This window comes from Pseudophryne corroboree, chromosome 2, assembly GCF_028390025.1.
Source record: "Pseudophryne corroboree isolate aPseCor3 chromosome 2, aPseCor3.hap2, whole genome shotgun sequence".
In the NCBI taxonomy this organism is placed as follows: Eukaryota; Metazoa; Chordata; class Amphibia; order Anura; family Myobatrachidae; genus Pseudophryne; species Pseudophryne corroboree.
This window is the reverse complement of record NC_086445.1, coordinates 444,176,117-444,196,441: the sequence shown is the minus strand read 5'-3', so window position 1 is coordinate 444,196,441 and position 20,325 is coordinate 444,176,117. Positions and strand designations below refer to the sequence as shown.

General features: G+C 48.6%; 1 protein-coding gene across 2 annotated transcripts in view; it reads right to left on the bottom strand.

Moving 5' to 3' along the window:
* Window positions 1–6,165: 6,165 nt before the first annotated feature.
* LOC135026967 (galectin-9-like) overlaps window positions 6,166–20,325 on the bottom strand; it is a 51,116-nt gene continuing 36,956 nt past the window's right edge. For both annotated transcript variants that reach the window (XM_063953669.1, XM_063953670.1), the window contains 3 exons: window positions 11,224–11,312; window positions 8,080–8,245; window positions 6,166–6,876 (listed from right to left, as the gene is read on the bottom strand). In XM_063953669.1, coding sequence (XP_063809739.1) covers window positions 6,730–6,876; window positions 8,080–8,245; window positions 11,224–11,312 — 402 coding nt within the window. In that variant the 3' untranslated portion in view covers window positions 6,166–6,729. The remainder of the gene's footprint in view (window positions 6,877–8,079; window positions 8,246–11,223; window positions 11,313–20,325) is intronic.

The window sequence follows — 20,325 nt, the reverse complement described above, 5'->3', positions numbered from 1 at the left end:
ACTGACAGACACTACTTGCTGACACACACACAACACAAAACTTACTGACACAGACATCACTTACTGACGGACACTGCACACACAACACAAAACTTACTGATGCATACACCACTTACTGAGACACTACACACACAACATAACATTTACTGACACAGACACCACTTACTGACAGACACTACTTGCTGACACACACATACAACACAAAACTTACTGACACAGATACCACTTACTGACAGACACTACTTGCTGACACACACACACACACAACACAAAACTTACTGACACAGACACCACTTACTGACGGACACTACTTTCTGATACACACACAACACAAAACTTGCTGACACAGACACCGCTTACTGACACACACTACTTACTGACACACACACACACCTTACTGACAGACACCACTGAAGAGGAGAAGAGACCTCAAGGGCTGGTGTGAGCTGTGACTCACCGGATTTTGCATGCTCCTTCAGCTCTGACATCCAGCGACACAGCTCTCCTAAGACAGCAGCTTCCTTCCCAGACCCTTCCCTTCTTTCATAAGGCGTTTTCTTGTTGGGAAGCTGCTGCGGGAATGGTAAGCTGCAGCAATTATTTTGGATGGGCAAGGGTGTGTGACCTCGTCCGTATGAGGGCTGAGCTTCGGGCGACCCTGGGGGCGGAGCCTCAGATGGATACAGGAGGAAACGAAAGGCAGGTGGGTGAATGAGGTGCGTGCGCTGCTGTGTGTGATGACAGCAAATATTTTTTTCCTATCACCACTGGCTGCCTGCACTGTAGGCATGGCCGCAACTAGGGGGGGGGCTAGGGGGGCATGTGACCTGGGCGCCGTATTGGACAGGGCGCAGAGCTGGCACTTTAATCCCCCCTAACGCCCCCTCCCTATGCGGCAGCGTTTGCTTAGAGCCAGTGCCGCCTATGAAGAAGCCGTTGCCGAGCACACAGCATCGCCGAGATGAAACTGAAAATAAACGACATCTCCCAGCAGCCCTTGCTGCCGGGAGCTGTAGTTTACTTTCAGTTTCATCTTTTCAGCGTGTGATCGGTAGAGCAGAGTGGGCACATGGGACAAGTTACCTCCTCCCCTCCCTCCCCGCCAGTGCATTTAATCATTGCTGTGCACTGCTGCACTGAAAAAGAAGCATCCTGAGATCTGAAAAGGGGGCGGGGCTTAACGGCACTGTACACAGTGCCATGTCAGCCAGCCAGTAGCATGGGAGAGAAGAGGGGGAGAGAACAGCAAAACAGCCTAAATAGTGAGTATGACTTTGGGAAGGGGCACTGTATGTGTGTGTGATTACTATATATGTGTGTAAGAATGTGTGCTTGCGTGTGACTGTATGTGAATAGGTGTGTGACTACATATCTGTATGTGTGCTCGTGTGTCACTGTATGTATACATGTCACTATATATGTTTGGGATGTAGTTATGTGACCGGCGGTCCCCTATTGGCACCTACATCCCGTCCCCTGAACATCCCGACAGTCGGCATGCCGACTAACAGGGACTATTCCCACTCGTTGGTGTCCACGACACCAATAGAGTGGGAATAGAACCTGTGGCGAGGGAATAGAACCTTTGTTGCGCTCGCCCCCCCCCCCCCTTCCCGCCGCCGCCATTTTACAGCTGCGATCCCTGTGTCAGGATGCTGACCATCGGTGAAACAGCCGCAACCCATATGTATGTATGTATGTATGTATGTATGTATGTGTGCTTGTATGTGTTTAGGTGTGTGATTTAATGTATCAATGTATGGGTTGATATTTAATTTTTTCATCTGTAGACCAAATAAATAATACAGTTAAATGCGGGGGGGCTTGGGGCGCCGAGTTAATGTCTCGCCCCGGGTGACAAAACTCCTAGTTTCGGCCCTGCTGTAGGGAACTCTGTGGGCCTATTTACAATGGGGGGCTTGGAGCTGCAGCTCCATCCGCCCCATTGTTAATCCGGCTCTGGCTCCAACTGTACCTTTTTATCAGGTACAGTACCTTTGTTTATGGTCTGTACCTCCAAACTTCCATTGAAAGTATAGGAAAAGGGGTGTGGCCAAGCCCCCTTTTCCCGTGGCCACTCCCCCTTTCCTAATTTGTACCGATTTTTATGTGTAAAATGTCGGAGGGTATGCTAATAGCATTCTCCACCTGCTACCATACCTCCCAACTTTTTTAAATCGCAAAGAGGGAAGGGGGCATGGCCTATGTGAAAGGGGGCATCTTCTCACGGCAGAGAGCGCGAGTCACGCCTCCTTTTACCGTCACTGAGGGGGCATGCCCAGCGTCATGGGAGCTGCTGGCATGCCCCCACTCCCTGTCACCTGTGAATAGATGCTGTGCGCATCTATACCATGGGGTATAGATCGGTTCCACTGGAGCCTGGCACTTTAAAAACCTTAAGTGTCTGTATGTGTGTGCTGGCTCCTCCCCTCTATGCCCCTCCTATCAGACTCAGTTTCGAAAAATGTGCCCAAGGAGCCGGGTGCATTTCTCTGGAGCTCCAGAGAGTTTCCTTTATTTTTTATTCTAGTTATTTATTTTCAGGTAGCTCTGCTTGGCAGACAGACTACCTGATTCGTGGGCCTTAGAGGGGGGACCGAACCAACCTCCTGAGGGTTAATGGTTCGTAATCCCAGCTGACAGGACACTGAGCTCCTGTGGTGCTGTTTCAGACACCACGCTGTGTGTGCCCACGACAGCAGCTAGCCGCCACCCTCTAACAGATGCTGTAGAGTCGCGGGTGCGGTGAGTGTTAACACAGAGGTCCCGGTTAGCGGGTCTCCGGTGCGGTTTGGTGGCAAGTCATGGGCCACGAGCTGCGGTGCCCACCGCGGACTACATTGGCTCAACAGGGCTTTCTGCTCCACACTGTCAGTAGGCATTATGTATACTGTGTATAATCACTTTCAGCCAGTAAAAAAAACTATGTGGGACCACGCGTCATTACGGGGGCGGGGCTTCCCGGAGAGCGGGACCAGAGGCGGGAAGGCGCCATTACCTGCTGCTGCGGATCACAAGGCTGCATGCACGCTGCTCCTCCATGGACCCATGCTGTTACAGACTCTACTAGTACCAGGGGGTCATAGCAGGGGGGGAGCACATCAGCGGTAGCGCCGCTGCATATAATTAAGGTCATACACATACTTATACACACTGCGCTGCTGTGTTTTGTGTGCTGGTTTCCGTTTTCACTCCAGGGGCTCTCTAGGGTCTGTGTGGAGGTGTTTTCAGTGGGTTTTCGCTGTATTATCATTGTCTACAATATGTCTGTTGACATGGTTATGTGTACTGCTTATAACTCTACCCCTTCTTCTGCAGGGTCCCTCATGTGTGAACAGTGCTCCTTATCTCCACAGGGACACAGTTCACAGGCACCTGACTGGCTAGATTCACAATGTGAATGCAGAACTAGCTGCAGCTAAGAAGGAGAGACAGGTGTTGAAACAGTCTGTTGATTGTATAGCTAAAGCAGCAGATACCAGAAAGGCTTCTCATCCCCCTCTGTTGGTTTCACATAAACGCTCACTGCCACAGGTGCTCCAGTCTGATTCTGACCTGCCTGATGTAGATGACACTGATGATATGGATGAGGACAGCTCTCTGTCCCCTGGGGTGGAGCCCCTCATGACTGTATGCTGTAAAAGAGGTTCTTCACATACCCGATCAGGAGACAGAACCAGATGAAGAGTTGTACTTTAATGTAAAACCCAAGACCTCAGCCACCTTTCCTGTGTCTAAGGAATTAAACTCCCTGGCCAGGGAGGCATGGGTGAACCCTGACAAAAAAATTCAAAACTCCTCAGAGGTTTTTATCTACATTTCCCCTCCCAGCTGATGACAGGAAGGTATGGGAAAAGCCCCCATCAGTCGATACGTCTGTGTCGATACTGTCTAGAAAATTGGTACTGCTGGTACCAGGGGCTATATCCCTAAAAGACCTTGCTGACCATAAGGTTGAGACCATACCTCCCAACATGACCCTATCCAGGAGGGACAGAATGCTCTGCTTCTGGACTTTTCTCTTAATTTATGAGTGCCATCACCTGTGGTAAGACACCTTTCTTATCCATTAACCTGTTCAACACAGGTGCCGGCAATCATAAATTAAGAGGGAAGTCCAGAAGCAGAGCATTGTGTCCCTCCTGGAGAGGGTCATGTTGGGAGGTATGTTGAGACCACTCTCAAAGCAATATATATGGCAGCGGGCACCCCAGGATGAGGTCATTACTCTGCTGCAACACAAACAGGATGCTGCAAATTTTAAGAGCAAAGCTATAAAAGAATTGTGTAAGATAAATGGCCGCACCCCTGCTATGGCGGTTACGGCCCGCAGAACTCTGTAGTTACGTCAATGGTCAGCATACACTGATTCCAAAAAGGGTGTACAAAATCTTTCCTTTACAGGTGATGCCTAGTTTGGCGATGAGTTAAATAAATGGATCTCTCAGGCAACAGTGGGTAAGTCTACCTATCTGCAGTCGTCTGCGCCACCTGCGAGGCGTTCTTACTCAGAATATAGCTTCATTTAGAGATGTAGCTGTCAGTCTTAAGAGCATGTGCAGTGGCAGGTATGCCTTAGATCAGTGGTTCCCAATCTTTGTCCTCAAGGAGCATGAGGACCTGTTTTTAAGTATATGCATGCTTAAGCCCAGGTGATTTAGCTATAGGCTTACCATACTCATGGATTACACAGGTTCTGTGGCTGATTAAAACCAGGGGAAATGCAGGCTTGAAGTCAGCCAGCCACAGAACCTGTGTAATTCATTAGTGTCCCAGTTTAAAGGGATAGTATGTTAAGCCTATTTAATTAGTACCTTAGCTAGTGTGGTTATACCACCCATGCACAAGCATAGGTGTACTTAAAACCAGGACTGGTATTGCTCCTAGAGGACCAAACTAGAGGTCTGGGAAAACCTGCCTTAGATGATTGGTAAGTCTGTTGCAGGATTGGGAGACTAGTGTGGGTGAGTCTTTTAGGTAGGCTGACCATATTATCCCTTTAACCTGGGACACTCCTGAATTACACAGGTTCTGTGGCAAGCCTGCATTTCACATGGTTTTAAGCAGCCACAGAACCTGTGTAATTCATGAGTGTCCCAGGTTAAAGGGATAATATGGTCAGCCTACTTTAGGTAACATTTTAGAATCTGACAGCTTTAGCAAGCTGATCAATTAATGCTGCTGTCTGTTTAATACCCCTTTCCGACAAGTGACCCAGGAATTTGCCAGGTCTATCAAACCAGCAAAATCCCAATCTTAGCCCTGACCCTGGTAAAGCGCAGGGAAATCCTGGGTACATGCGCGTTCACATGCAAAAACCTGTGATTTAGCTGACTGTGTGATACCCCTTTCACACATGCAGCGAAATCCCAGAATTTTGCACGTGAATGCACATTGGGCTGGGTTTTCTTCATGTGTGATTGCAATCTACCCAGGACTCCCCCGACCCTGCTCTTTACCAGGGTGGGGCTGAGACATGGGAATTTGCTGGCTTTTAGATCCGTCAAATTCCTGACAGCATGTCTAAAAGTGACTTTAAAGGGGTAGTAATCATTTGTGGGTCGATATAAGAACCGTCACTATGGGGGTGAAGTGGCTGATACCGTTTTTCCCCCATATATTAATGCAGCTGTCCCTGGCTGTGGCGGGTGCCGGCTCCGGGTTGTATGTGAGATCTCGCGAGAGTAGCAAGATCTCTCGCATGCACCCTGGAGTTGGGCAGGGAGACACAGCACATAATATTTAGTTCTCTCCCACAGCCGGTTCCTGGGATTACTTGTTGTTGCATAGCTAGGTCATTACAGCCAACGGATGCAGATCTGCCTCCTACTCAAGTTACTTTCACCCTAAATAATATGTAAACGCTTTCTGAATTTAACATTTTGCAAGCACAGTATATAAACTGGCTCCATTCACTTCCATATTAGTGGAAATCTGACAAGAGTGTCCCAAAGCGTGTTCATTGTACGGATGGGATGTGATATGGTGAGCTCTCCCATGCGCACTGCCCTTGTTGCATATGATGCATACCACATGATGCCCTGGTTTTACATCTCCACAAACTAAAAGTGCAGAGTGGTCTGATCATACCAAGTTCATAAGGGCAGATGTTTTAAGCCTAGAGAAGTGATAAAGCAGTGATAAGTGAAAGGTGATAACGCACCATTGAACATAAATATGGTATATTTTATTTTCAAATTATTGATGTTAATAATTTTAACCATTTCATTATTATGCATATATTCTTTCAAATAAAACCAACTTATACTTTAGATGTGTTTTTCGTACAGAGAATATTACATATACCATAAAATCATCAGAGAGAGGGGGTAATTCCAAGTTGATCGCAGCAGGAAAAATTTTTAGCAGTTGGGCAAAACCATGTGCACTGCTGGGGAGGCAGATATAACATTTGCAGAGAGTTAGATTTGGGTGGGTTATTTTGTTTCTGTTCAGGGTAAATACTGGCTGCTTTATTTTTACACTGCAAATTAGATTGCAGATTGAACTCACCCCACCCAAATCTAACTCTCTCTGCACGTTATATCTGCCTCCCCTGCAGTGCACATGGTTTTGCCCAACTGCTAGCAAAAATCCTGCTGCGATCAACTCAGAATTACCCCCATGGTTTTGCCCAACTGCTAACAAAATTCCTGCTGCGATCAACTTGGAATTACCCCCAGAGTTATTATGCAAGTAATAACAAAGACTCTGTCACAATAGCAATATCTAGATTTGGACATTCTGCAATACAACGTCGCCCTCTATCTGCAGAGTGTCTATCTGCTGGAGGTTCGGCATACGGTGGTTGAAAGAACACACGTGGTTCCCATTCACATTCACTTTGAAACAGTGGTGTTCACAAATAATTTCAATCTGTGAAAGAGAAGGTGACATTTCAAAGATATGAAAGGAAACTCATTTTAGACTACGCAGGCTCAGTACAAATTGTTTCATCACTGAAAAAACTGCACGTACAGTATGAAAAAAAAAAAAAAAAAAAAGGCTGGAGAACCCTCAGCAGAAAACAGTTTAACCCAGTGGTTTTCAAACCCCGTCCTCAAGGCACCCTGACAGTCCAGGTTTTAAGGCTCAAATCAAATTGGCTGAGGTACTAATTAAGTCATCTGTGCTGAAGCATGGATATCCTTAAGACCTTGACTGGCTGTGTGCCTGAAAGAATCCCAAATGGGGGTATCTAAGCTGTCAGCATATGCACATAAAGTGTGATTTATGTTCAGGAGGGTGACTTGATGGAGCTGGATCTGTCTCATATAGGTATGAAGACTATAATCATCCACTGGGAGTGTGTTAAATATCAATTGCGGTAAGAGAATCATTGTATCATATGGCAATTATTTCATATCATACTAAAGGTGTGTACACTCAGTGAGATAAATCTGTAAGATTTTGACTATATAGTCAAAATCTTAAGGAAAGGTAGTGCATATCTCAAGGTGTTAGGCAGCTTGCGATACAGATTTGATCCCGATGTGCACTCATGTGGGGTCGGTATCACAAGGCTAGGTAGACAGTGCAGGCAAGTTAATCTTGACTATCTAGTGTACTATCTAGTACAAAGTATAGTTAATGTAAGGATTAAATTAGATCTCTATACTTTCATGACCCTTAAAATTAAAAACATTTATGTATAAGAAACCAGACAAACCTCTGGAGGTCCACGAGGTAGCTGGCTGCATTTTTCTGTGTAACAGATATGCGCGTTTACAGTTGATTGAAAAATAGATCAATTCATAATAAGCGCACACAGGCAAAATATATTTACGACAAATGGGTTCTCAAGAGGGTACAAACACAAATCCGTGATCTGTGCGCCCTTGGGGCTTACTGCGTGCGGTAATTGCCTATCTCCGGCTTGTAACCCGGGAGCAAAAAGCTTGTGGTATGTCCCAGGGATAACGGACTTCCCTCTTTAGAGAGTTTTGTCTTACACTTGTAAATAAATTGAGAAATGAACAAATGTATGCAAGTAATAAAGATGATAATTGAACATTATATCTAAAGTCAATTACAATTCCTGGAGATTATGATTAGACTAGAACTCTGTGACTAACTTACCACAAAGCTTTGCCCTGGTGAAAAACACATCCCACAGCTGGGCATCTGGCGTTCTTCTTGACCCCAACTGTTGTTCAACTGACTGTTCCGTACAATAACATGCTCATCAAATCTTGGATTAAAATGAAGGGCAATTCCACCACCATATTTCAGGTTCACATGAAATCTGTAGATAGGTTTTGGAATTGTATGTCAAATACAGTCATGTTAAATGTAGGAATGCAAAACATTTCTCGTATACATTTTTAAGACACGCAAACACCTTTAGACTATGAATTCACAACACGGACCTTTGAGGATTTTGAAATAAACTAAAACCTTGAAATACTAACAAACAGAATGAAAACCTTACATACTGGCAAACAGAATGAACCTTACATAGTGAGAAATGGTATAACTTTATACAATATTCAAATACAAATTTACTAGCTGACAATAGTCTCAAGATAAAAGGATAATATAATAATTAACACCAGTTCATACATATGCCCTGGGATAACAGGTAAAACCAAGCAAGTAAACTAATGTGCATTTTGTATGCATATTTTATGCATTTTTCATGTGTTACCCTTTTAGGAAAACAATACATTTTATTGGATGCATGCACCCCGGTGTTTCTATCAAGTCATATTCCCACTTGAGTTACCTACCAAGCACAAAACACAGTACACAAACTCTCTGTACAGAACAGCTGTCATTCATCTTTACGAACACACTACCCACAAAGCGCAACAGCACCACCTTCTGTGCATGAACGAAAGTGCAGGGCATCAGTCTGATCTGTTTGATCCCTGTTTATCAAAAATATGCACCAATGCTAGTTTTAGCTTGAAACTGTATTTATAAGAAGGAATGTAAGACAAATCTTAATGTCAGGGTCGGCTTTAGGGTCGTTCGACCAGCGCAGCCAAACAGGGGCACCACGCTATAGAGGGCACAGTGCCTCAGAGACCCGTCATAGTGACAGCGGCAGTTGGTGCTCAGAGGTCATAAGTCCCACAAGAATGGCCCTGCTGCTGCACAATCAGTGGGAGACGGGATTCGCAAGGGACAAGGCTCATGCTGCTCGATGGGTCTGAACAGTACCAGTGCTGCTATCCAGTCCAATGTCTCCTTTAACAGTTGAACACTATATATGTGAGTTAGTATGTTGGTTTATTCTGATGAGAGATTGTTATGTGGCAGGGAATACCATCTCAGAAAATCAGAGCACTGCCTCACCCCCTGCGTCACTATCTTTCCATCACCCTCTCCCTGTCATACAGATATGGCATTCTGTTTGATGCCATGCTCCGGATTGCAAGCCGTGCTCCTTGTTGCAAGGCCACACACACTTTTCTAGGAGCACGTGCAAATAACACCCCCCCTCTTCCCCTGTCATGGTGCCCACCAGTGACGAGCAGTGGGGTGAGGCAGAGCCTTTCCTGTCATACTAACGTTTGTGTCAGAGTTCTGACTGTATAAAGCAGAGGTGGCCAAAAGGTCGATCGCGATCTACTGGTAGCTCGCGGAGCTCCCGCCGGTAGATCGCGACCAACTTCTGCATTCCAGTGTAACTTGCCACCTCTGTGAGTCCCGTTCCCAATGATGCATTGCGCGGGTGACGTCATGACGTCAGCCGCGCACCCGCGCTATGCATCATTGGGAATGCGAACTGAGGAGCCTCTGCGCCTGTTGGATCTTGTTTGATCCAGTCAGCTCAGGCGGAAACAGGCACACTGACAGAGCCAGCCCAGTGGGGAGCCAGCCAGCGAGCCAGCCACCGGGGATCCAGCAGACCAGGCAGTTCCGGTACATTGTCTTGGAGGGGAAGGCTCAGCACTAATGGAATAATTAAAGGAGGTCTTATTTTAAGTGTTGCTACTTGAGCAAGGCATCACTCATGGCAGTTTGCATTGAAGGGCAAGTGGAGCCATTGCTATTCCTCCTTGAATTTTGCCATAACCTGTAATAATTTTATATATGTGTTATTACTGACTTGTCTAATTTGACATATTTTTTTGCCTGCCTGCAATGAATTTGCTAATAGCTCCCCACTCAGTTCCTGTGCTCAGCATGTGATGCAGAGAATGACCATATCTGTAATCTGGCACTGTGGGGGCATATCTAGCACTGTGGGTACATGGCACTGTGGGGGCATATCTGTATCTGGCACTGTGGGGGCATATCTGGCACTGTGGGGGCATATCTGTATCTGACACTGTGGGGGCATATCTGGCACTGTGGGCACATGGCACTGTGGGGGCATATCTGTAGCTGACACTGTGGGGGCATATCTGGCACTGTGGGGGCATATCTGGCACTGTGGGCACATGGCACTGTGGGGGCATATCTGTATCTGGCACTGGGGGCATATCTGGCACTGTGGGGGCATATCTGTATCTGTCACTGTGGGGGCATATGTGTATCTGGCACTGTGGGGGCATATGTGTTTGAGGTTTTTACCTGTGGGGGCCAATGTGTTATTTTGTGCGAGACAGTCATTACACTCTGTGCAGCAAGGCTACGTCCCTTTTTTCGTTATACCACACCCACTTTTTTTTGTTATGCCACGCCCCTTTTTGGGTGCGCCCCTGCGGCGCGCTGTTATTCCACCTAGGTAGATCACAAAAGCTTTTCAGCTTTCAAAGTAGATCGCCGACTCCAAAAGTCTGGCCACCCCTGGTATAAAGTATATGAAAAATACAAAGAATATGTTCAAAATATCTTCTTTGTATTATTCGAATCATTTTTATAGTCAAAACTCTGGACCAAAAAGTCTATAGCATGTGAGGCAGTGCCTCCCCTGCCTATCTTTGCCATACATCTCTGATCAAAACTCACCAAATTTTCAGGAGTATATACTGCTGCACCTGTGTATAATGCCCACATGCACCCCCTGGCTCATATATTGTGTGTAAATCTGGCTCTGGTACTAGCCAATACCTCCTGAGCCATTTACCTCACCGCACGTCTCTGGTGCCCACCCTGTCATTGTTCTGGACCCACCCTTGCATCCACAGACACATATTGAGGAAGGGGCATGAACCAAAAAGTCTTGCACAGGATGCTAGTGGGCCTGGAGCTGGCCCTTCTTATGGTTATTCCCAATTACACTGAACACCTAAATTGTAACTTCTGAAAATAATCTGCATCATCAGTTACCTCTTAGGGTGTCCAGCAACAGCTCCTCTGATGACAATCACTTTGTTAGGAAACAGGCCTCCATAGATGTTAGTCTGGTATGGGATTGCCTATAGGCACAAAACAATTTATTGGTGAAAAAACAGATCTATGATTTTATTTATTTGTTTTGATGACCTGAAACAGAGAAAGGGAAAACATACAAAATACAACATAATCTCAACCATACAAGTCAGATGTCCATAAGGCAAGTCAGACCAAGGTAGCCTCATACTGATTTACTAGACTAAACCAAGCGATTGGAGGCACTTCTTTTTACTTCATGCAAAATGTGTTTGAAAAATTTTGAATAAATCATAGTGTTAGGCACGGATATAGAAAGATTCCGCGGGAAAAAAACCAAAACAAATTCTCTCAATCAATATTTGAGGTAGAGCACAATACTTATTATTCCTCTCCTCCATATACAATTAACACTTAGGAAGCCTAAAATTGCGGCTAAACCTCAGAAAATGCAGTTTTCAGAGGTTTGGCCGTATACCGCATATGCTAGAATCCGATCAATTCCTGAGCTTGGATGCGGTGGGCAACACCATCTTTAGATGTTAGCCTGGTATGGGATTGCCTAATAAATGCTGCTATTCATGCAGCGAGTGGAGGGATGCGCTTGATGCATCCCTCCCATAGCAGTGACCCTGCTCGCCTGTAGTGTGGATGGGATGCCTAAAAGGAGCAGATTGGCGGAGACAGTAGTGCTTGGAGATGACATATCAAAGTGTCCACTGTAAGACGGAAGACCTGGGTCAGGTGTGAACGGTGATGACCCAGGAATAACCTGGGTCTATCACCCATGTCTGAAAGGAGGCAAGTACTGAAACCAAACCAGTGCTCAGTGTCCTGGGTCCATGCTGGGTTAAAGTAGAGGTTCGTGTGAAAGGGGGATTATCCTATTTATGTTAGACAATTCCCTAGGTGCCTGGTGCTACTGCTTGAAATGTACTCACAGCTACAAGAAAGACTTAACCAAATTACAAGCATGATTATGTTAATTTTTATAGCCCTGAAATGCATGTTTATATTTATATGGAGTGTAGAGGTGGGTACACACTTGCCGATAAAGTAAACAACGTAGCTCATTTTGCCCTTCCTGAGCTATGTCGTTTACCATATCAACTAGTGTGTATGCTGCCGAACGACGACCGATGCGTGGTACCGCGGGTCATTAACACTTGCTATCACCCGTGCATGCAGATCAATATGGAGTGACGTCCAAAAACTGCATGCATGGCCCGGCCGTGGCGTGACATCACTGAGCAAATAGGATTTTAATTACCTACCTGTAAATCCTTTTCTCGTAGTCCGTAGAGGATGCTGGGGTCCATATTAGTACCATGGGGTATAGACGGGTCCACCAGGAGCCATTGGCACTTTAAGAGTTTAACAGTGTGGGCTGGCTCTTCCCTCTATGCCCCTCCTACCAGACTCAGTCTAGAAACTGTGCCCGAGGAGACAACATACTTCGAGAGAAGGAATTACACAGATAGTGGCGAGATTCACACCAGCTCACACAACAAGGCAAATCCGGCCAACAAGCCGGAAAACTCAGCAACAGCTGAAACAGTAAAGAACGCAGAACTTACCTAGGAACCAGGCAGTACTGAACCAAATAACCACTGCAGGATAAAGAAGCGCTGGGCGGGCACCCAGCATCCTCTATGGACTACGAGAAAAGGATTTACCGGTAGGTAATTAAAATCCTATTTTCTCTTACGTCCTAGAGGATGCTGGGGTCCATATTAGTACCATGGGGATGTACCAAAGCTCCCAGATTGGGAGGGAGAGCGCACAGGCTCCTGCAGAACAGCTTGACCAAACTTGAAGTCATCAGAGGCCAAAGTATCGAACTTGTAAAACTTAGCAAACGTGTTAGATCCAGACCAAGTAGCCACTCGGCAAAGCCGTAAAGCCGAGACACCCCGGGCAGCCGCCCAGGAAGAACCCACCTTACGAGTAGAGTGGGCCTTAACAGATTTTAGACACGGCAATCCAGCCGTAGAATATGCATGCTGGATGGTGAACCTGATCCAGCGAGAAATCGACTGCTTAGAAGCAGGACACCCAATTTTCTTGGGATCATAGAGGACAAACAGTCCCATTTTCTGTGAGGAAAAGTCCTCCCCACATAAATCCTCAAAGCCCTCACAACATCAAAGGTCTTTGAAGCAATTGAGTAGTCAGTAGCCACTGGCACCACAATAGGTTGGTTGATATGAAAGGCCGACAACCTTAGGAAGGAACTGTGGACGAGTCCTGAGTTCCGCCCTATCTTCATGGAAGACCAGATAGGGACTTTTACAGGACAAAGCCCCCAATTCCGACACACGTCGAGCAGAAGCCAAGGCCAACAAAGTGACCGCCTTCCACGTGAGAAACTTGATTTCAGCCTCCTGCAGAGGCTCAAACCAATCCGTTTGCAGGAACAGCAACGCCACATCAAGATCCCATGGGGCCGTTGGCGCCACAAAAGGAGGCTGGATGTGCAGAACCCCTTTCAAAAAGGTCTGAACCTCAGGGAGGACAGCCAATTGTTTCTGGAAGAAAATGGATACGGCTGAAATCTGGACTTTGATGGAGCCCAATCTCAGGCCCATACCCACACCTGCTTGCAGGAAAAGGAGAAACCGTCCAAGTTGAAACTCCACCGCAGGAAACTTCTTGGATTCACACCAAGACACATACTTTTTCCAAATACGATGGTAATGTTTAGACGTTACCCCCTTCCTAGCCTGTATCAGGGTAGGAATAACCTCGCTCGGAATACTCTTCCGAGCTAAGATCTGGCGCTCAACTGCCATGCCATCAAACGTAGCCGTGGTAAGTCTTGATGAGCGAACGGCCCCTGTAGTAGAAGATCCTCCCGAAGAGGCAGAGGCCTTGGATCTTCCAGCAGTAGATCCAGCAGATCCGCTTACCAAGCCCTCCTTGGCCAGTCCGGAGCAATGAGGATTGCCAGAACCTTTGTTCTTCTTACAATTTGTAGAACTCTTGGGATAAGAGGAAGTGGAGGGAACACATACACTGACGTGAACACCCACGGTGTTACTAGTGTGTCCACCGCCACTGCCTGTCGGTCTCTCGACCTGGAACAGTACCTCCTCAGCTTCTTGTTGAGGCGGGAGGCCATCATGTCTATGTGAAGAACTCCCCACCAACCGGTTACCTCTTTGAACACCTCCGGATGGAGGCCCCACTCTCCTGGATGGAGATCGTGTCTGCTGAGGAAGTCCGCTTCCCAGTTGTCTACTCCCGGAATGAAGATTGCTGACATCACTAAAGCGTGCCTTTCTGCCCAGAGGAGGATTCTTGTCACCTCTGACATTGCAGCCCTGCTCTTCGTTCCGCCTTGTCGGTTTATGTAGGCCACTGTGGTCACGTTGTCCGACTGCACCTGAACAGCCCGATCCTGTAGAAGGTGTGCTGCTTGAAGAAGGCCGTTGTATACAGCTCTTAGCTCTAGGATGTTTATCGGAAGAAAGGATTCCTGACTTGACCACCTTCCTTGGAAGGTTTCCCCTTGAGCAACTGCTCCCCAACCTCTTAGACTTGCATCTGTCGTTAGAAGGATCCAGTCCTGAATTCCGAACCTTCGGCCCTCCAGAAGGTGAGGTAGTTGCAGCCACTAGAGGAGTGAAATCCTTGCTGTCGGCGTATTTAGGTGAGATCCCGACCACTGGTCCAAGAGATCCAGTTGAAAGGACCGAGCATGAAACCTTCCGTCCTGCAGAGCCTCGTAGGAGGCAACCATCTTCCCCAGAAGGAGGATGCACTAATGAACCGATACCCGGGCCAGCTTCAAGACATCCCGGACCTTTGTTTGAATCACCAACGCTTTCTCCACCGGTAGAAACACCCTCTCCACCTCCGTGTCGAGGATCATCCCCAGGAAAGACAGCCTCCTTGTCAGCTCCAGATGAGACTTTGGAAGGTTCAGGATCCAACCGTGCTCCCTGAGCAGATGCATCGTGGGAGCAATGGATCGTAACAACTTCTCCCTGGACGATGCCTTGATCAGCAGGTCGTCCAGATATGGAATTATGTTCACCCCCTGCTTGCGGAGGAGAACCATCATCTCTGCCATCACCTTGGTGACGATCTTCGGTGCCGTGGAGAGACCGAATGGCAGTGCCTGAAACTGATAGTGATCGTCTAACAGTGCAAACCTAGAGATAAGCCTGATGTGGTGACCAAATTGGAATGTGGAGGTACGCAGCCTTGATGTACAAGGACACCAGGAACTCCCCTTCCGTCAGTCCTGAGATAACTGCTCTCAGAGACTCTATTTTGAATTGGAAGTCCCTGAGATAAGGGTTCAATGATTTCAAGTTCAGAGTTGGCCTGACCGAACCATCCGGCTTCGGTACCACAAAAAGGTTCGAATAGTAACCTTTGTTCAACTGATGAGGTGGAGCTGGAACAATGACCTCCGACAAAACCAATTTTCAGATAGCGTCCAGTAAAATAGCTCTGTCTGCCGGCAAAGCCGGCAAGCCTGACTGGAAAAATCGGTGAGGTGGGAGAGTTTGAAACTCCAGCCTGTACCCCCGGGACACAATATCCTGTATCCAGGCCGGACGACGACACCCAGACGTGGCTGAAATGCAGAAGTCTCGCTCCCACCTGACCTTCCAGGCTGTGCGGTCCACCGTCATGCGGAGGACTTTGAGGCACCAGAAGCAGGCTTTTGGTCATGGGAACCTGCGGGAGCAGGCTTTTTGGATTTGGCACGACCACCTCTAATGAAGGTGTGAGAGGGCTTGTTCTTTCTAGTCCTAGTGGGCCAAAAGGACTGTGACGTGTTGGGAGAAAAAGGCTTCTTCGTAGCCGGTGCAACTGAGGGGGAGAAAATGAGACTTACCCGCTGTAGCTGTGGCAATCCATGCATCCAGCGCCTCCCCAAACAGAGCCTGACCTGTATAGGGTAGGCTCTCCACACTTTTCCTGGATTCCGCGTCCGCAGACCATTGGCGCAGCCAGAGACCCCTGCAAGCTGAGACGGACATGGAGGAGATCCCCGCCGCCATGGAACCCAGATCCTTCATGGATTCCACCAGAAACCCTGCAGAATCCTGTATGTTATGTAAGAACAAATCAACATCACCTTTATCCATCGTAGTCAAGTCCACCTGCAGAGTGATTGACCACTTTGCAATTGCTTTTGAAATCCATGCACAGGCAATAGTAGGCCGCAGTATCGCCCCTGAAGCCGTGTAAATGGATTTGAGCTTAGCATCCACCTTGCGATCCGCCGGGTCTTTCAACGCGGTAGATCCCGGCACAGGCAAAACCACTTGTTTTGCCTGAAACAGTGGCGTCAACTATAGGCGGGGACTCCCAATTTTTTTCTATCGTCCCCCGGGAAGGGAAAAGCAGTCAGAACCCGGGTTTTTTCTCCGGGTTTTCCTAGGCCTTTTAAAAAATGGCATCTAGTTCCTTAGAAGCAGGGAAGGTGAGAGGGGTTTTCTTACGGTCTGTGAAAAAAAAAGCCTCCTCAACCTGCTCAGGAGGTGTGTCAGAAATAATTAACACATCCCGCATGGCCTCAATCATCAACTGCACCCCGCTAGCAAGTGATGCCGTCCCCTTTGACACATCCCCATCACCGTCTGCTGTGTCAGAATCGGTATCCGTGTCATCCTGCATAATTTGGGCAAGAGCACGTTTGTGAGAATGTACCGCAGGGGGCCCCGGGGGAGCAGTATCTGACCATACTGCCACAAAGGACTGCAATACCTGAGTTGCAAGCTCAGTTCTTGTAACCCTTTCAGAAATCTGAGAAATAGTCCCCCTAAGAGAAGCTAACCATTCCGGTTCCCTAGCCGGAATGCGCTACAACAGTGCAATCCTGATTACATGGGATGGGATCTTCCTGAGAAGATATATCCTCTGCAGCATATGAGACAGAGTCTCTAGACATGTTTGCTTGTACACCCCACATACACACAGGGTACAGGGCAGATAGAGTTTCCACCCCAAGAATGTCAGAGAGACACAGAGATTGGAGCCAACCCACACACAGCGCTATATAGGTATAGGGAGACCCTTAACCAGCGCTGACTGTGTCCCTTAATAGGAGACACAGTCCCTACACAGCCTCCCCTCCCTTCTACAACCCCCTGGTACCGTACAGATAGCTGGAGGTGCTCTGGAGGGACTGCTCTTAACTTGGCAGCATGTCTGCAGGCAGGAAAATGGCACGGAATGCTGCTGGGTCCGCTCTGAGGAGAAGCTCCGCCCCCTTAATGGCGCTATCTTCCCGCTCTTCCAAGATTATACTGGCCTGAGGATTTAGTGCTGGCTGAGATCCGAGGACCCCGACAGGCTTTCTGGTCAGTTTAGGGCGCCGGCTCAGGGCGCCCCTCACAGCGCTGCACCATGTACCGCTGAGCCCCCGGAGTGCAGTCAGCACTGCACTCCTACCCTGTAGCCGCCATCTTCACATCGGCTCCCTGCTTGTTAGGGAGCTGATGACTCACTCACCACACTTCAGCTCTGCAAGGGGGTGGCGGCATGCTGCCAGGGTGAGCGTTCCCCTGCGGCGGGGAGCTCAGTGTCCAGTCAGCGGATACAGTGGCTCAGACCCCGCAGGGCGGACACTTCTCCCCCCCTCAGTCCCTCGATGCAGGGAGGCTGTTGCCAGCAGCCTCCCTGTAAAATAACAAACTCTAAAATAAACGTTACTAAAGAAACTCTGTAGAGCTCCCATAGGCTCCTCCGGGCACATTTTCTAAACTGAGTCTGGTAGGAGGGGCATAGAGGGAGGAGCCAGCCCACGCTGTTAAACTCTTAAAGTGCCAATAGCTCCTGGTGGACCCGTCTATACCCCATGGTACTAATATGGACCCCAGCATCCTCTAGCACATAAGAGAAATACACTCCCCTATAGGCGGCGACTATCTGATCGCAGTGCTGCAAAAAAATTGCTAGCGAGCGATCAGGTCTGAATGACCCCCTTTGTCTCTCTGCCTGCTCCCTCTTCACTCTCTGTCTCTCAGTCTGCTTCCCCTTCACTCTGTCTCTCTACCTGCTCCCCCTTCACTCTGTGCATCTCAGCCTGCTCCCCCTTCACACTGTGCGACTCCATGTGTTCCCCCTATATTCTATGCCTCTCAGCCTGCTCCACCTTAACTCTGTGCATCTCAGCCTGCTCCCCCTACACTCTGTGCATCTCAGCCTGCTACCCCTTCACTCTGTACCACTCAGCGTGCTCCCCCTTCTCTCTGTGTCTCTGTCTGCTCCCTCTTCACTCTGTGTCTGTCTGCTCCCCCTTCACTCTGTGAATCTCAGCCTGATCCCCCTTCACTCTGTGAATCTCAGCCTGATCCCCCTTCACTCTGTGAATCTCAGCCTGATCCCCCTTCACTCTGTGAATCTCAGCCTGATCCCCCTTCACTCTGTGAATCTCAGCCTGATCCCCCTTCACTCTGTGCATCTCAGCCTGATCCCCCTTCACTCTATGGTGGTCGTTCCGAGTTGATAGCTCGCTAGCAGTTTTAGCAGCCGTGCAAACGCTATGCCGCCGCCCACTGGGACTGTATTTTAGCTTAGCAGAAGTGCGAACGAAGGGATCGCAGAGTGGCTACAAAATAATTTTGTGCAGTTTCAGAGTAGCTTCAAACCTACTCAGCGCTTGCGATCACTTCAGACCATTCAGTTCCTAATTGGACGCCACAAACACGCCCTGCGTTCGTCCAGCCACGCCTGCATTTTTCCTGGCACGCCTGCGTTTTTCCGAACACTCACTGAAAATGGTCAGTTGACACCGAGAAACACCCTCTTCCTGTCAATCACTCTGCGGCTGCCAGTGCGACTGAAAAGCATCGCAAGACCCTGTGTAAAACTACATCGTTCGTTGTTAAAGTACGCCGCGCGTGCGCATTGCGCAGCATACGCAGAAGTGCCTTTTTTTGCATCATCGCTGCACAGCGAAAGAATGCAGCTAGCGAACAACTCGGAATGACCACCTATGCCTCTAAGGGGTACATTTACTAAGCAGTGATAAGAGCGGAGAAGTGAGCAAGTGGAGAAGTTGCCCATGGCAACCAATCAGCACTGTAGTAACATCTATAATTTGCATACAATAAAATTATACAGAGCTGCTGATTGGTTGATGGAGCAAATATTCCGCTTGCTCACTTCTCCGCTCTTATCACTGCTTAGTAAATGTCCCCCTATATCTGCTCCCCCTTCATTCTGTGCATCTCAGCCTGCTCCCCCTTCACTCTGTCTCTCTCTGTCTGCTCCCCCTACACTCTGAGTCTCTCTGCCTGCTCCCCCTTCACTGTGTCTCCCTGCCTGCTCCCCCTTCACTCTGTGTCTCCCTGCCTGCTCCCCCTTCACTCTGTGTCTCCCTGCCTGCTCCCCCTTCACTCTGTCTCCCTGCCTGCTCCCCCTTCACTCTGTGTTTCTCCGCCTGCTCCCCCTTCACTCTGTCTCTCTGCCTGCTCCCCCTGTGTCTCTCTGCCTGCTCCCCCTTCACTCTGTGTCTCCCTGCCTGCTCCCCCTTCACTCTGTGTCTCTCCGCCTGCTCCCCCTTCACTCTGTCTCTCTGCCTGCTCCCCCTTCACTGTGTCTCCCTGCCTGCTCCTCCTTCACGGTGTCTCCCTGCCTGCTCCCCCTTTACTCGGTGTCTCCCTGCCTGCTCCCCCTTCACTCGGTGTCTCCCTGCCTGCTCCCCCTTCACTCGGTGTCTCCCTGCCTGCTCCCCCTTCACTCTGTGTCTCTCTGCCTGCTCCCCCTTCACTCTGTGTCTCTCTGCCTGCTCCCCCTTCACTCTGTGTCTCCCTGCCTGCTCTGCCTGCTCCCCCTTCACTCTGTGGGCGGGATGTATTAACATACATCGCCGCCCCTCGCCGGTTACCGCAGCGATGTTGATCGCATATGTACTAACATATGCGATCAACATCGCGATGCGGTGACGGAGGCCCCCCGCGATACCTGTTAGGTGGTCTGCGGGGGGTCTCCGTCACCTCCCCGGGGTCCCCACACTGGCTAGATGCCGGGAAGCAGCAGCAGGCTGTCCCCGGCACCTCCTCCTCCCCCCTGCAGCCGGAAGGACGTCCGGCT